General features: G+C 47.2%; 1 protein-coding gene and 1 long non-coding RNA gene across 4 annotated transcripts; one reads left to right on the top strand and one right to left on the bottom strand.

Annotated features, from left to right (window-relative positions):
- Window positions 1–866: 866 nt before the first annotated feature.
- On the bottom strand, window positions 867–17870 carry si:ch211-180f4.1 (leucine-rich repeat neuronal protein 1). Of its 3 annotated transcripts, none has more exons than XM_015968803.3 (13): window positions 16138–17870; window positions 8361–8479; window positions 8133–8278; window positions 6313–6414; window positions 6052–6236; window positions 5542–5784; window positions 5345–5467; window positions 4838–4960; window positions 4323–4737; window positions 3796–3922; window positions 3554–3723; window positions 3326–3469; window positions 867–3235 (listed from the first exon to the last, which is right to left on the bottom strand). In XM_015968803.3, exons 1-13 carry the CDS (start codon window positions 16263–16265, stop codon window positions 2765–2767), a joined length of 2496 nt encoding a protein of 831 aa, XP_015824289.3. In that variant the 5' UTR covers window positions 16266–17870; the 3' UTR covers window positions 867–2764. The 3 variants fall into 3 exon arrangements, with proteins under 3 accessions (XP_015824289.3, XP_054602232.2, XP_054602231.2); XM_054746257.2 differs by lacking the exon at window positions 16138–17870 and adding an exon at window positions 8541–8671 and having other exon boundaries at window positions 8361–8447; XM_054746256.2 differs by lacking the exon at window positions 16138–17870 and having other exon boundaries at window positions 8361–8646.
- LOC139063331 (uncharacterized) lies at window positions 8353–10944 on the top strand. The gene is made up of 4 exons (XR_011516696.1): window positions 8353–8467; window positions 8554–9912; window positions 10609–10670; window positions 10759–10944. It is a non-coding gene; the product is annotated as an uncharacterized lncRNA (long non-coding RNA).
- Window positions 17871–17972: the final 102 nt, after the last annotated feature.

Genomic DNA, 17972 nt, shown 5'->3' with positions numbered 1-17972 from the left:
AACACCATTATCTACTGTTCATCCCCCACTGTTACTCTAAAGTTTCTACAGACAGCTTTGGAGGTGATACCATCTCATTTAATCTGAAACTGGTGCTAAAAGCTGAAAAAGTCTAACGCTTGTTACTCTCAATTGGTAGGAACATCATGTCCAACCTTCCAAAAATCTCATATGTTCATGGTGGACTTTGACTTTAAGTATCTGCTTGGTCTTACTCCGAATCTGCAAAATGGTCACAACCCCAGAGTCCTAGTGCTGCCCTCCAAATGTCGGATTTAAACCTGCAACCCCAGGGTATCCGCGGGTCCTTAAAAAGTCTTAAATTAGCTTTTCCAAATTTAAGGCCCTAAAAATCCTTATAAAATGACAAATAATCATTAAATACAGTTTCCAAAGGTCTTAAATTACCAAAGACCCAATAAACAAAATTATTTTATTTCTATCAAATTTTCGTGAATTTCTAGTTAGTGTTCAGCATTTTTTGTGTGTGATGTAGGCGTAAGCGGAACCGTACACATTCAGTTGGTTGTGAAAGGGGGCTATTTTTAGATGAACACATTAGCTGATTAAGCTAGTGGGAGCTTGCGCCACGGGGAAGTGCAAGTTTAATGGTAACTGGATGGCTAATCCCACGTTTGCGTCGTGGTTAGCACCGGTTCCAGGCTATTGCTGGAAATTCTAGCTTAAATTTAATTTTAAAAATAGCTTAAATTTGGTCAAAGTGGCCTTATTAAGGTCTTGAAAAGTCTTAAATTAGGCTCCCATAAACCTGCAGATACCCTGAACCCATTTGCTGCGAGGCCACACCGCTACCAACTGCACAACCTTTTAAAACAGAGTTGTTTCAGTAATAAAGCAGACAGCTGTGGAGGGACAAAGTGTCTTTATAGAAGAAGTCACACACACACACACACACCTGTAGTTACAGTTGGTGCTCGGTGTTGAATAAGCAATCGTTTAACTAGTGAAGCTTTATAAAAATACCCTGCATCAGGAGGCCGCGGTGGAGGGGAGTGTCTGGTTCTACCACCAGGGGGCGCCCGTAATGAAGGTTTATCCGAGTCTAAAACCGAGAACTTCCTGCTGATGGTTAAACATCAGCGCACAGAAACAAATGCTGCTCTGGGTCGGACTAACGGGTCGGTTCATGTGTCCAGAACAGTCCGAGGTTCTGTAGCAGAACGCCCCAGGAACCAGACGGAAGAAGTCCAAAGACTCTGAATAAAACACGATTTTCTTCTTTCTTTAGTGCATATAGAAACGCTGAAGGGGCGTGAACAGATTTCTGGTTCCTCTGTAACACGGACAGGTCCAGTCGGATCAGAACAGAGACCGAAGGGAACCAACAGTCCACATGAGGACCCTCCCAACCACCTGCCACACCTGATTGGTGTTTTACTTACTTTTTCTGAATCAAATATCCAAAAGACCAACCGGCTGAAAACATGAGAAGATTCTGGTTTCCCTAAAGACGTCCTGGATCTTCTGGCGGGGCGTCGCATGAAGGAAAACCAGCCAAACTCCATAAAACGTGACATCAGAAGCTTCTGGGGGGGTGTCCTAAACCCTGGTGGGTACTGAACCCTGAAAGTCGACCCCTGGGTGGTGCTCATGGTAGCCCAATGATCCTCAGGGAACCATCTGAGTGGGTTTCTAACGAATCAGCTGAGCTTTATCTCCAAGAAGGAGTCTGAGTCGATCAGACGTTTCAGCTCCTGGTTCACCAGCTTCTGATCCAAGACATAAAAAGATCATAAAAGTAAAGCTTCGGACGTTAAAGCAGAAACCTTTGAGAGTAACGGGAAGCGGAGCGCCACTTCGTCGTCGTGAGAACGTTTGTTCAAAATGCCCGAAGAAACCTTTGGATGTTTGTTCCTGAAGAGAAGCTAAAGAAACCTAAAGTCTGGCTGATAAAACCTGCAAACTGTAGAACCCACGCACCTGGAGCCACGCACCTGGATGTGCACCTAGATCGGTGTGGACCTGACGGCGTGCACGTTTTATACCGACAGTCCTAAACCTGAGCAGCGGAGACGGTCAAGAGACCAAACATGCTACTGATGCAGAGGTCCTGGAGAAGGTCAGTGACGGTTTATGCTGCTGATGAGGATGGTGAGTCGATTCTGGTGAGTTCTGAAGGTCCAGATTCTGACGGGACAAGCCCTCGACTGGAAGACGTGAAGCTGCTTGGAGAATCAAACCCCGTGAGGATCTGAAGGGTTTAAACTGTCATCAGATCACAAACACAGCTGAGACTTCCTGTCAGCAGGAAGTGGTTCTTCTCACACCACAGGAACCTATTCCACCTGCTCATTCTCACAGGACACTTTCATCTGGTTCCTCTGTGGTCAATCTTCTTCCCTCCATCTTTATTCTCATGGAAAAACTCATTAAGCTGATTCTGGGAGCGGCTTCATGATCCAAACGCAGGAACCTCAAACCCGTCGGACCACACGGGTGGTGAAAGACTCCACTTGTGCTGCTTCAGTACAACAATCCGACCCAAAGAGGTCCGATTCTGAACTCACAGATCCAACGAGGTGGTTCAGGAGCTGCTGGAGGTGGAGGAAGGGATGGCATGACAGCAGGTCTGAGTTCTGCTGGAGCACCATGAGGACAATGAGGGTTGTGATGGCGAGCTCGTAACAGAACCTTGCCCCCCAGCAGCCTGTGGGTTTTACCCTTTGTCTGTCAGGCTCATCAGAGAGTCACAGGACCTCCTCACTTCCGTTCCTGTACTTGGCAGCTCCTCCTCCTCCTCCGTCTACCACATGTATGTCTTGCTGGTGTTGATCTGACTCCCTGCTGCCTCCTCCTCGTCTCGTTCTCCTTCCTTCTCCTCCTTGTCCTTCTCTGCCTCGCTCTCCCACAGCGTGATGAGTGGTGGGTACAGCTCGTTCAGTGGGATGGACATGGCGTGCTGCATGTACACCTTCAGGGAGTGGCCACAGGTCTTGTGCTGCTGCGCGCGGCGGCCCACGTACGCCACCAGCAGCACCATGATGGTCAAAGCAAACACGGAGCACATGACGGCCGCCAGCGCCACGCCGCTGCGCCGCGACGCCACCAGCTCCACAGAGAACCCCACCTCCTTGGTGGTGACATTCAGGCAGGAGGTGTGAATGGGAGGGGACCGAGGGCGGGAGGTGGGGGAGGAGGAGATGGTGAGGCAGACGTGGTACTCTGTGGCAGGAAGGAGGTGAGTCAGATTGTATTCCTGAACATCAGCCGGGACCTGCAGGGAGACACGAGCCAGAGGCCGGAGGGTTAGGACCTTCTGAAGATCTCCGGGTCTTTCTGGAGGCGGCCTGCTGGATGTTCTCACCTCGGAGGTGTAACTGATCTGAGAGTTGTTGATGTGCACACTAGCTCTGGTCCACTGGGGAAAAGGCTGGTCCCGACCTGCAGCTGAAGCTTCTCTGGAGGGGTACAACCTCCACTCCAACACCACCGACTGGGCATGCACCACCTGGACAGGAAGCCAGAGGAGACAGAAGATAAGCTGGTGCAGAGCTAACCGGTCTGCCCGAAAGCTCCGTGGGTCTGACCGCACCTTAGCGACGACCACCAGAGAGGAGCTGGACCAGTTCCCCGACAGAAGCTCTTCTCTCCTGGACTCGGCGCCCCTCTGCCAAGACCCGGCAGAACCCTGAGGCTCCACGGAGACAGAGACACTCCTGGTGTCTGCTCCTTCCGCGTTCCAGGCCACACAGGTGTACACACCTGCAGAGGAGCTGCGTTCAGATTAAATCCAGCTCTGACGAAGCTGAAACCAGAGTAGCAGCTCAGACTGACCTGTGTCGCACATCTCCACGTGTTCCATCACCAAAGCTCCAGGTTCTAACATCCGGTGCTTGGTCCTCCGGTTCAGGCCACGCCCCTGTTCTGACGCGACGGGAGCCGCCACCCCCTCAGAGCTCACCTGAGTGGGAATCAGAAGTTACAGATTCAAACAAACTCCATTTTTACTTTTACTAACGGTGAAGACCTCTCCGAACACACGGAGACGACTTCAGTCTGGCACCAGGTTTCATTCCGACAGTCTCAGAAGTTCTGCTTTTAGTTTCAGCTCACCAGCATCTGGCCCAGAGGACCGTAGGGTCCTCTTCAGGGAGGACCAGCAGCCCGCTGAGATGTCCTCTAGTCTCTTTGTGCATTGATGGACTCCAGATGACATGATAAAAGCCAGTCTGGAGGTTTGTGTGCGTGTAGGATTTTACCAGACCTTCAGGTGGCGCCGCGCGAAGGAATGAGAGCTGAAAATAAAGTTTCACACCTGCAGCCACACCCACCTCACCCAACAACCACATAACCACGCCCACCTTGTGTCCTGTCGGTGTCACCCAGTAAAACTGAGGGGCGGGGTCGGCATCGGCCCAACACTCCAGTGTGATTGGCTGTCCCTCGCTGATGTTCAGGATTGGCGGGAAGGAGTGAGGAGAGATGTGAGGCAAGCAGCTGTTGGCTCCACCCCCGCCCCATCCGCCTGCTACCACCTCCTGTAGCTCCCGACCAATCAGGTGTGGGGGGGAGGAGCAGACTGTGATGAATGACTCCAGCAGCTTAAGGTGGGATTGGTTGCCAAGATGAGGCCCCCAGGAGGTGAGGCAGTCACAGCGCAGGGGGTTGGAGTGCAGAGACACCTCCTCTAGAGAGGGGAGGGAGGAGAGGAGGTCACTGGACAGGAGGCTCAGCTGGTTATTGTGGAGGACGAGAGTCCGGAGGGAGGACAAGCCACTGAGGAGAGCGGAGAAAGAAACAAGATCAAAGACGTCAGGAAGGAAAACGTGAAGTTCTGAAAATAAAACAACACCTGGCGGAAGGTATCAGTCGTCACCTGAAGGCCTGCGGGTCGATGTAGGACAACCGAGGATTGTTGCACAGCTCCAGTTTGGCCATTTCTGGAATGTTCTGGAAAGCTCCCTGTTCCACCATCAGCAGCTCCTCCATGTTGTTCAAACTGGAGCCGGACACAAAGAAAGACCAGGAAAGGTGTAGCCCCGCCCCTAACCTGGTGACCGCTCCCTGACCATAATGAGTAATAGGCGGGGCAGCAGACGAGTGAATTACCTACTGAAGTGATGACATCATTAACAGTTCTATATAAAGAACATCTGGGGAACCTTTGAAGATGTCTCCATACTTTGATGGTGTTGGTGTGTGCCCTCTAGTGGTGGCTGGAGGTGTTTCAGGTGTTGTCATGGATGAAGAATTGTTCATGAACAGTAACATAAATCATATCTGAAGTCATGTGGATGGACCCAAATCTCAATAAAGTCCAAAGACAATCATTTAGGATCATAACGACCTTCATTTTGACTTTAGTTTCGGACCCTAGACTCACCTGAGCTCCTCCAAGTGTTGAAGGTTCTGAAAATCTCCCTGCTGGATCCGACTGATGGGGTTCCTGTTCAGGTCAAGGAACTTCAGGTTTGGGAGAACGCTCAGAGCATCCCGAGGAACAGACCTGCAGGGCGCACAAAGGCTCCTTACTGTAGTTACCTGTAACCTGCTGGAGTACGACTGTCCTCACAGACTCACCTGAGCCGGTTGTCGTAGAAAGAGAGACTCTCCAGGCTGTCGAGGCCAATGAAGGCAGCAGAGGGGACGGAGATCAGACCCATTCCAGCCAGAACCAGGCTGTGGAGGCGACACAGAGGCAGGAAGTTCTTCTCCTCCAGACCCAGAATGGGGTTCTCTCCAATCATCAGGATCTCCAGAGATGGCAGGGACTCAAACCAACGACTGTCGATGGCTACCAGGCGATTGGAGTTCAGATGGAGTCTGAGAGACCAAAGAAGGAACATAAAGGTGTCACCACAGGCCAGTTTACATCAATAATGAGGTGTTTTGTTAATCGTCATCAGCATGGTTCTTTAGTCCAGGGGGCGGAGCTACAAAGAACAACATCCTAATTAAACAACGTGTTTAAGAAAGATAAAAGTTTCCTTCCAACATCCTGAAGATGGACCAACAGGTTAGCAGAAACAACACGAGCTCATGGTCATGGTGGTTCTAAAGAACTCAGGTGGAACCTTTACTGAAGATTACCGCAGAAGGTTTGTGAGGCCGGCAAAGGCTCTGGGCCCAATGGAGGAGATCCGGTTGTGGTTTATGTAGAGTTCTTCCAGACTGGAAAGGTTCCTCAGACTGAAGTCCTCCAACTCTTCAATCAGGTTCTCCTCTAGATACAGAGTCACCAAACGTCCCAGAGAGGACAGGCCCATGGAACTCACCTGGGTGAAAACAGAGCAGGTGAGATGGTGGAGAAACCAGGATAATAAAACCATGAGGCAGCATCAGGTGAGGTACCTGTGTGAAGTGGTTCTGTGACAGATCAAGCTCAGTCAAGTTGGTCAGGTTCTGCAGCTCGGTCATGATGAAGGAGATGTTGTTGCTCTGCAGCAGCAGCACCTGAAGCAAAACACACACATACCTGCTGAGGGCGTTACCTTAGTAAGGCGTTACCTTAGTAAGGCGTTACCTTAGTAAGGCGTTACCTTAGTAAGGCGTTACCTTAGTAAGGCGTTACCTTAGTAAGGTGTTACCTTAGTAAGGCGTTACCTTAGTAAGGTGTTACCTTAGTAAGGTGTTACCTTAGTAAGGCGTTACCTTAGTAAGGTGTTACCTTAGTAAGGCGTTACCTTAGTAAGGTGTTACCTTAGTAAGGTGTTACCTTAGTAAGGTGTTACCTTAGTAAGGCGTTACCTTAGTAAGGTGTTACCTTAGTAAGGCGTTACCTTAGTAAGGCGTTACCTTAGAGTAAAAGAGTTCATCTAATTAATGGACCCATGAGACATAAGATTCCATAGTGGATATGAACTCAATCTTACGAACCGTTGGGTTACTTTAACCAGAAGATTGGACTTTTTATTGCAGGGATTATGTAACACTTGTATTAAGTCAGAGACAAGAGAAGAGAGAGTCACCTTTAAAATGTTTAAGAAGATTTATTTCTAAACAATTTTAAACGAGACTAACTCTAAACTCTAAATGATGAATGGATCTGGTGTGAATGAGACGTGAGATTGGTGTGTGTGTGTGTGTGTGTATGTGTGTGTGTGTGTGTGTGTGTGATGTTGTAATCAGAACTCTCGTATCCGGAGAAGAAAGTCTGAGTGATGAAGTGATGTTTTGCTTTTAGCTATGATCAGAGTTTCATAAACACATGAGACGCCATGTTGTCGCCACCGGTCCCTCCGACCACCACCAGCAGGCAACGTGGGTTAAGTGTCTTGCCCAAGGACACAACGACAGACTGAGCGGTGCTCGAACCTGCAACCTTCCGATTACGGAGCGAGCGCTTAACTCCTGTGCCACCGTCTGTCATCTTTTCATTCGACCATAAACCAAAACATCTGAAGTATAAAACTATGCCCACGTCATCTCTAACGCCAGTTCAAAGCGTTCTAGAGAAGTTGTCGGAGTGGCCAATCCGTAACTTTCCTCTTCAGCCGAAAGAACCAACGACAAGCTGGATAAAACCTGTTGCTGTTCCACCTGCTGCAACGGTTCCTTTCAGAATAAAAGCTGAACCATCACGACCCAGGTGTGGGTCTTGTTAGACGCCAACAAAACCATCGTGACCCGGAAGTATCTCAAGACTGGTGGTCGGCTGCTGTGGCTGCTTCTACAGGCTTCGGCTCCATAAGGTCCAGCTGGACCTTCACACCTCCTGATCTAGACGGGAACTTCCACTAAGGGTACGTAGACCGATAACATGGTGTCTCATGTATTTATGAATTTCCAAACCAATGCTTAGAGCGAAGACATCACCTTCATTTCCCACCAGAACTAATCGTTTCTTCAGATTTGCTGGTTCTGAACAACATTCCACATCACACCATTCTCCGTCTCATTCACCTTAGTTACACCATACATTTAGTGTTTAAGTTAGTCTAGTTTTAATTTGTTTAATAATAAATCTTTAAACTTCTAAACCTGACTCTCTCTTCTGTTGTCTCTGAGTGAATACGAAGCTGTTATCTAATCCCTGCAATAAAAAGTTCCAATCTTCTGGTTAAAATAACCCAACGGATCCATAAGGCTGATTTCATATTTCCTATGGAATCTTGTCTTATGGCTTATTAAATAACATGTAATCTAAAATCATTACATTAGTAAGGCATTACCTGTGTGTCAGCTGAGACGTTTGCAGGGACTCTCTGCAGGTGGAGTTCGTTACAATCCACCGTACTGGCCTGGTGGTAGACTGACTGAGGTGTGTACCAGGGTCGAGTCTCACACACACACTGCAGAGGACAGGATGCTCCGCCTCCTAGAGATCACACACACACACACATTTGTTTATGACATACTGATCTGGTGTTCACCTGCTTTCAAACACAAACAGTGCTTACCTAGCTTCATGACGCCCACCCCAGCACACACTGATGATGTCAACAGAGCGAAGACCAGCAGGACTACAGATCCCATGATGCACTTCTCTGTCAGGAGGAGGATGAAGGTGCAGATGAATCTGAACACAAACAGAATGTTCAACGTTTCAGATTTTCCACATCCTTCAGCTGAACTCTGACCTGGTTTATCTAGAGAGCTGGAACCAAAGTCCAAACGAGATCCTTCAGGAGGACTTCTGATGAAGACCAGACTAGAGGAGGTCAGGAGGGTGAGTCGCTGCAGCATCTCAACCAAGTAGTTACATAAAGCCAAGTCCAAGTTACCGTAGAAACCAGCTGGTGAGGAGAAACTCAGTGACCCAGTTTCACTCAAGAACCCATTACACAAGATCCAGCCAGCTCCTCCTCCTTCTGGGTCTCCTACTCAGGCAGAGGGAGGAGGAGGAGGAGCGAGTGATGCCGGGGTCTGAGTTTGTCATGGATCAAGAGGCAGCTCGAATTCTGACCTCAGATCAGTTTTAGATCCGCCGCCTGGTGCTGAACACGAACAAACCCAATACTAAAACCAAAACCAGAACCGATCCGGACTTCTCTCCATCCTGTTGTAAGTCAGGTCCCAAACATCTGACCTGGGATCATCCCGGGGGAAGGGAGAAACCAACAGGAAGTCAGATGCGGCAATCAGAACCTCTGGACTCATTCACCCAAATGGGTCAGAGAATCAGAAGAACTGTCTGTCAGCTGAAACTGAAAACTGTTGATCAGAGTTTTACAGGAGTTTCTGGCAGTCAGTGAACGCATCGTGGTGTCTGAAGTGAAACCGGTATAGAGGTCCGGTTCTGTGATGTAACAGAACCCACAAACCCAAACGGATCACTGGATGAGTGGTGCTCTGATGTCACAGCAGACTCAAAATCCGGGCTGAAGCGACTCAAACATCTGGATCAAACACCTGGGCTCAGGTTGACTGTCCTTTAGCATCAGAAACACGTGCCTGTTGAGTCAGGTGATCTCTGACGTCAGAGTGGATGTTGAGCTAAACACTTCCTTTAACCAAAAACCGAATAAAACCTAAACATTTCACCTAAATCGGACGTTGTGATTTCCCATCAGCACCTGAACGCACCAGGGGAATCTAGAGTATAACCATAGACTGTACATATACTGGACAATTCGATTCCATAGGCTTCAATTTCACGTTATCTGTCCATAATGGGAGGTGTCCACCACCGCCATTTTGACCGTGTCACAGGTTCCGTCCAGCCCAGACAATTCCATAAAAGGGAAGAGAGGAGGCGCTGAGGGTGTGGCTGTAAGGCTGGGCTCGAGTGACGACACCCAGGCGAACTAGCTACGAGCTAACCTGAAGCTAACCCTGGCTAACCCAAAGCTAAAGCGGAGGTGGGAGCCGAGCTAACGGATGTAGCCACCTAGCTTCAACCCAACCGGAGCTAACTGGAACACCCATCGACCTGAACCTTACACGGAGTTTAGGTGGAGGTTTTCTGCGCCTGTTCGTGAGAAGTACCTGTATTAAAAAAGTTTTAAATCGGTAAGTTTATAATTTATTTCCGTAATGAAAACATTTTGCTTTGAGCAAGTTTTCAGTAGTTTTTTTGGCGCTATCACTCCTGAGTCGCACCAGCCATTAAATGTATCATGAAGAGAAAATATATTTAAGTCGTATTTTGGGGGGACATTTTATTATCTTTCTTACAAAATCTGAGACCAAGCGTTTCACATTGCAACACAAGCACCGGTAACCATAACAGAATTTACAGCCAGCAGAGGAGAGGATGGCGGTGTTTCAAACCCTCCCGGCCGGCGTGTAGAGCTCATTCCTGGGCTGGAGCCGGCCCTCAGCACCCCGCCACAGGCTCTAACAGATGCTGGCGGTGTTTCATATATTTCCAAAACGTAATACTTGTTTGTATCTTGTACAGCCAACTAGCCTTTATTCTGGACTCAGTACAATTTACCAAAAGTAAAGAGACATTATACAGATGAAGTAAGCACAAGATAACTTACTGGAAGACACAGAGTTATCATCAGAACCAGAACAAGAGAGCCTGATAACAGTCATGTGAAAATAACAGTTAAAAAGTATGTATGTATAATAGAAATAAAAATATATTAGAATTAGTGTAACTCACTGTGATCCAAACAAATCAGCCATAGCTGATGAGTAAATATGACATGAGGTCTGGGAGTTTTTAAGTTTCATTCTTTTATTACATTTTTTTCTTAGATCTATTAAAAGGTCACCATGGCAGCCTGTGTGTCTCCAACGTCAGCTACACAACGCAGCGTGTAAGTTCCAAGTACTTGTCTTGACCACTTCATGAATGGTTTTGTACTTTAAACAGCTAGGCCAAACCTGTTATTTTTTCCTCCATAGCCATTTGGATCATTGGAGACAGCTACGTGAGGCGTGGTGCCCAGAGAGCTGCAGAGACAACCTTGGCCTCCCTGACGTCTGTGTCTCTTGGTTTGGTTGGGGCGGACCATCGACATACATACATGTGCCGACACTTTGCGCCCTGTTTTATAAACTGTAGTGTTAAAAATAAATGTTTTTGCTCAATTACTTGAATTTCTTTGGTTAAGACAAAAGTGAGGAATAATCATTTACAAGTTATTTGTACAACAGGCCCATTTTAAATCCCAACAGTTTCTTAGCAGACAATAGAAATGTGTTCTTTACTAACTTTACTTGGTTTGAAAATCTTACTAAAATAAACTTGAGTGCCGTATTGCAAAACCCAATCATACTTGTTATGTAAACATTAGCTTTGTAGATATTTTTTACAGATATATATTTGTGTGCAACAAAAACCAAACTTAAATAATTTGTCATTCTTTATTGAAAAACAACAAAATACAGGTATACAGAAGTGTGGGAAAATGATAATGTGAAAGTATTGCACTATAAATGAAGTGAGATGAGATGAAGGTGAGATGAAGGTGGACGCCAGCGGGCTGGACGCCGGACGAAGAAACCTGGAGACGGATCGCTCAGACAGGAAGGGAAGAGCTTCCTCTTACCTTGATGGAATTAAAGTTAGCCGTCGTCTGAACGCCCAACCGTACGGTCTGAGGTCAAAGGTCACAGGAAACACACACCAGTCAGCAGTCATACAGACGCATAAAGATAACTAGCCATGGCAACCAGCTGACATGTCCCCACTTTCACCAAAACCTGGTGCCTGCCGGGTCACCTGAATTCCTGTGTGATGTCAGCACGGTCGGCCGTGACTGCTGCCATCAGAGGTGACCTCTGATCAGCTGAATGAACTCACCTTCCAGGGTGACGCCGTGTTAGAGTCGGCTTCATCCTGTAAACAAACAAATGAGTGGTAACATAAACACCACGTCTGGTTCTGGTGGAGGCGGAGGACAACGCACCTTTCCAGGAGCAGAACCCAGATGTTCTTGTTGCTACAAACAGAGACGAGCAGAGTTAAACCAGGAAGTGAGAGGGACCAGCTGCTGCAGACAGGTGACGCTCACCTGAGCCTGAACCATAGGAGCCTCCTCAGCCATCAGACCTTCTGACTCCAGTTCAGATGCCACCTTGTTGATGTCCCTCAGGCGGGACTCATTGGCCTTCAGGTCCTGCAGGACAAAAGCACCTGCTGATCACCTTGTTGCTGTCGGGTTAACAGGTCTGGTGTTAGAACGTGGTGGATAAGAATGTTCTGACGGGCCGAGGATTCTGAACTCACCCTGCAGGACTGGGCCTGCTCCTTCAGGGCCTGGATGCTGCTGCCGTAAGCCGACAGGTCCGACATCAGGGCCTCGTGCTTCTTCAGGAGAGCCTGTGGAGCAGAACATCAGAACCTTCAGCTCGTCTGACACAAGTGGAGCTTTCTCGCAGCGATGGTCCAATCGGATCCGCCACCGTAAAACAAACCCTGCTCAGTTCACCGCAGACGTAGCTCTGCGGGTGTTTAGTGGAAAAGCGTGAGCCTTCTGCCGGCTGCCACGTGTCATGGCTGCTCTGCAGCGGGAACACACATCACAGCTTGTAAACCGTTTGAAATAAGAGCGCCGGGAACACGTTTGTCATCACTTCCTGTGCGAGGCCAGCACTTCTACTCCTAACCCATGAGACGCTTAAACGAGCAACGACGTCTGGTAGACAACCGAAGGAAATGCCAAATACAGAAACACTATGAAGGACTGGAAAGAGAGCAAAGAAAAGCGATTGGAGTTTCTCAGGAAGGGACTTCCATACCTCGGCCAAGTCCTCGTCTTTCCCTTAGTCTGGACTTCCAACGATGGGCTCCTTCTCCCTCATCCAGGACTCGGCCTCATTAGCATCCGCAAAGTACTGCTTGGCCTGCAGAGAGTCCTCCAGGTCCTGCCTCCTCTGGGACGCCTTGGCCTTCAGCGTGTCCCAACGTCCATGAAGCTCCCACAGTTTAGTCTTCACTTCCTCACCAGCGAAGTGACCTGGACCCAAAAAAAGTGAGCCAGAACCTGCAGACACCTCAGAAACATGTCAGGACAAGACCTGCTCTACCTTCTTCCACCATGGTCTCTCCTTTCTGGGTGACAGCCTTGATGCGAGGTTCATGACCTGTGATCTCAGCCTGCAGAGCCTGGTGCTTCTTCAGCAGGTTCTGGACACCAATCAGGTCCTTCCCTTAGGACACATGTTAGAGTTCAGCATTATGCAGTAGACAGACCAGTTTAACCCAGGGGTTTCTTTCTTCTACAATCTGCTCTTTAACTGTATTATTTCAGCTGTTAACTTTATTTTCTCTCTAAGTGTTTTTCTCCCCAGAAGAAGCTACAACGATGTTCTGTTGAGCTGTGGTGGCCTCATGGAGGGGGCCATCGGCTAGCACACTGCTGCTAACCACTTAAACATTCTCCCTCTCCTGATAATAACATTTTACTTTCTTTGATGTTGGATGTGCTACTACTAGTTTACCCGTTTAATTATAGATTCACTAGGATAAATACAATAAAGTTTATCTCTTGCCAAATAGAATATTTACTGTGGCGAGCCCGTGAAGAGGTGTAGGAGAATGCGACAAATTTGTCTGTTAAAAAGTCTGTTATGTACAAAAACACAATATCATCACACTATTTTGGACCGATACATGACGGTCAGGTCCAGCTTGGGGAGAAAATATGACACGTCTTTCAGGATGGACTTCATCTTTGGTAGCTGGCGAAGCCGGGAAAAGCAGGATCTAACCACCTGGCTAATGTGGGAGTCCATCCGCATCTCTGGGTCCAAAACCACCCCCCGGTTAGTGATGGTTGGCTTCACTAAGCTGCAAAAACAGGGTTGCAGGACAGGACTAACTGCAGTGGGAGAGGGAGGAACAAATATTCCAGTTATAAATATTAAATATTTGAACAAATAAATATTTGTTAAAAGGAAGAAACTGATGATGACTTTAAGATTAGAGGAATGTTCTAGAACGGGTCTGGAACCAACGATGGCCCTTTGGATCAAATTTGGATTAAAAAAATAGCTCATGATTTTATTTATGGATGGAATAAAAATACAGGTTGTAAGCATCTTCTCAGTATCTTCATGTTGCACGACTTTCCACAGCAGAAGGACACAAAAACTGCCAGAATTATGATTAGAAAGATTTACGTTTTAATCTCAGAATCCCAACTTTTCCCAGAATCTTCACATTATTCTATGAATTCAGAGAAAATATACATTTTTCAGAGGTCTCGCTCCCCTGTTGTGGATATTTCTCAAAATTCAACCATTTTTTCTTTTCAAAAGCTTTAGTAAGAGTTTGGACTCTAAACAAGTTTTACTTTGCAGACTGCTTGTCTAAACCTTCATCAGATCTGCTCATAATAAAACATTTGGGTTATATTTAATGCCCAGGAAGATGCTCTTCCTGGGCATTAAGTTATCAAAAACAGATAAAATTATTTTTTACCATAATTTTAACTGCTATCAGCTGATAAAAATAATAAAAAACAGCCTGATCATTAAAGGGGTGTAAGTGAAACCGCGCGGATCACACAAACCATCATGCTGTCTATATGACTTTGAAAATATATAGTTTAATTACAGTTTGATTTATTTGACATCTGTATAATGTTTATTATTTTGTTTTTTCCCCCTAAATGCCTAACGTTTCAGTTTAACATGAATATTAGTCATTCATCACAATACATAAAGTTACACATTTTAAATTTTAATAGGGGAAGACTGCAGGAGGGAGCGGTAAAATACAGAAATCCCCAGCAAAAACAAGAAACTTTACGAGTCTGATGAAACCCGCTGGAGTTCCTTCAGCAGGCCTGGTGGCAGCTACAACGGCCCAGTGGCTGTGCTTGGTCAATGTTATCGAGCTCAGTCCGGCTCGGCCGTGAACGAGCCGAGGCGACATCCTGCTCTGCTTAAGAAGAGGTGTTATTTTCCGCTTCAGAAGAAGCGTCCGTGTTTTACGCTTTCTCAGAGACATGTCACGTTGCTAAGTTGTTAGCGCCGCGCGCTAACACGTCAATAGTGCAGCATAGCCTGCTGGAGGGTTCAGATGAAAACACCCTACCACTCAGGCTGCTTACACATCGATATTAAGTTGTCGCTGTTGCGCTCACGCCGTAATACAGTATTAGATGCGGTTAAAGTCAGACATGAAAAACTCCACGAGCGGTCAGACCGCGCAGCAGCTAGGCGCAGCAAATAGGCGCCGGATCGTCCAGGCTGCCCGGCCTGACCGCTGGGGATTACCGGATGGAAGAATGGACACAGAAGTCTCCCTCTTAGCGCTCCGTCATATTTCAACCCATTTTTATCTTAAATGCACTGGGTTTTACCCTATTACCCATCTAAATATGCCCTATTAATTATTTTACCGTATTTTACATTTAAATTTCATGGTTAAACAGTACATGCTACATGTTAAACTGATAGTTAGCTAGCTACTTCGGTAAACTCAGCTAGTTTAAAGGTAGCAGTGACATAAAATACGAATATAGATTTTAACTTACCGAAAAAAATGAAGTGGAGACTCCTTGGACGCTCTATTAGTGCAATTAATACCACTGCAAGTCATTTTGTCCAACAATTGCACCAATAATATCCAAAGAAGAATACACAAACACAGAGACTCAAAATGCCGGAGCAGTTTCCAAGCCAGACCGAGGCTGTACTGAGGCCTTTCCACGGAGCTAGCTCTGTGGTCACGTGGGTCTGAGGCGGCGGTCACGTGTGTCGGATGCTCATTAATTATACAGAATTTTAGGCTTTCAATACACTTAAACAGAAGAGTGAGAAAAAAATTCACCCCCCTCAGAGTTGTCATGAGTATAAACTAGATAATTTAGACAAAAAACATGTTTTGGCACCAGGCTGTAAACATGTTTATTTCTGCTGTGAAATCGGCATTTTTAACATGGGAGTCAATGAGGATTTGCTCGCTTCTGGCACCAGCCCCCAGCGGATGAGGGTGGAACTGCAATTTTTCTTACTTCCGGGATGGGACCATTTTCTGAGCGGCATTGTGGGGGCTTGAGTATAACCAGTAAAACCCAAAAGCTTCACTGTCCGGTTCTGTTGGTCTGGTCTGGACCTGGACCTGCTGCAGGTCCGCTGTGCATGCGCACTGGGAGGCGCTACTGAGTCGATCAGAGTGAAGGTAACATCAGTCCACATCTGGGCGAACACACCGAACCCTTACAGCAGCTGGCTTCACCGCCACCATCATCACCATCCTCCCAGTCCCGCGCGACCTCTCCACCGCGCGGCGCCGCACTGCGACCTTTCCGCGTGTCCCGCACCTCTCACCTGCTTCCCGAAGCTCCGAGCCGCCCGCAAGAACGCAGAACCGTGATGCGGATTCTGTTGGGTTCTCCGGTTCCGTTGATTAGGACTGGCTCCGAGAGGGATGCTGCCGCCGCTTTTATCTGGAGCATCCCTCCCTCCTGTTCTCTGTCAGGTCCGCAGCAGCTTACCAGATATCAGCCAATGAGCATCGCGAGCATCTGGATGATAAACCAATCAGCAGGCTCGGATGCTGAGCGCGCGAGTAGGGGCCGTGTAAGGCCATGACGTAATGCTCCAGATTCACAGGATGATGACTTCATCGTGATCTTCTGTCCCTATGAGGGCGTCGATGTGGGCACGCGCCCGCGTGAACAAGGCAAACAAGCCGCGCGTGTGATGATGAAGAGCCGGAAGTTTGATTCTGACGATCGGCTGTTTACCTGAAAACAGAAACGGCTCAGAACTAAACCAGAACCAGAACCATATCGACGGAAGCGGACGCCCAAGGTGCAGAACGCAGCAATAATATAAAACATCAGATAAAATGTGACATAAAACATCCAAAGAGGAAGAATTACATTTATTTCCTCATGTGGAGCAAATGAAATCCACTTCCTGTTTCTGCTGGGAGAGCGGGAACTGATGACATCATCAATCATCATGATGTCCAGTAAACATGAGTCAGAATCTGAAGATGAGCTACCTGACAGCATCGATCTGTGACGTCAGAGACCTCCAGAGACCTTAATCTTGATTTTTTAAAACGTTTTCATTAAAATCCATCTTAGAAACTTCATATTTCTGTTTTCTGAGGGGTTACTTTTAATAAATTGTCAAGAAAATATAAACGTTTTCAATGGAATGTAATATTCCATAAAAATACCAATTATCAATAATATTGAACCTTCAATAACCGATGGGAAGTCTTAACCCATCCAGCTCCGGAGCAGAGCCTGCGCACCAGTGCAGCGGACGTTCTCGGGGATCTGGTCGGCAAGCCGGTGAGTGGGGGGGTCGTAGGCCCCCTCAGATGCCTTCTGGGTGGCTTCAGGTGGACCGTTTTACAGCTGATGGGTCGTTTTGCAGATTAAACAAAAATAATTGGTCGATGCTGAAAAAAAAGTTCTCATGCCGCTAAAATTATTCCTCAGAAAAATCTGGTTTGATTCCCCAACAGCTGGTAATTCATTTGTCTGATTTTATGAGACAAATCTAAGATTATTTATTAGAGTTGAGAGCAGGAAGGTCTCGTCTCCTGAAGGAGACCATGTGACTGCGTGTAAACAGGAGATTGCTATGATGAAGATCCAGATGGCCAGGGTAGGAACGATGAAGAAGCTCTCAATGTTCCAGGCTGGACACTTGGGGTCTGATGACCTCTGCCCACTGTTGTGCCGGTTGTCATGGCGACTTTAATCCCCTTTGTGCTACTTTTCTATTTCCAAACATCTTCAGACCACGAGATCTGATCCAAACGGGACCAGGAACCAGAACAATGTTTACGTGACCTCATCATGAATAAGACCTGGGTTTAAACCCCCCCACCCCACACACACACACACACAAACAACTGATGAGGATGTTTACTAAAGTCTTAATCCAGATTAAACAGGATTTTAGAAGCAGGGGATTGTTTTTAACTTATAAACACACACACACACACACACACACACACACACACACACACACACACACACACACACACACACACACACACACACACACACACACACACACACACACACACACACACACACATCCTGTGTAATCCACCTACACAGGGGTTGGCGGTTCTCCTGTGTTCTGATTCGTGAGACTAACAGAACCACATCGGTGAGATCTGGAGCCTCCAGGTT

Source organism: Nothobranchius furzeri, chromosome 15 (assembly GCF_043380555.1).
Source record: "Nothobranchius furzeri strain GRZ-AD chromosome 15, NfurGRZ-RIMD1, whole genome shotgun sequence".
NCBI classification, from domain to species: Eukaryota; Metazoa; Chordata; class Actinopteri; order Cyprinodontiformes; family Nothobranchiidae; genus Nothobranchius; species Nothobranchius furzeri.
This window is presented reverse-complemented; position numbering and strand designations above follow the sequence as displayed.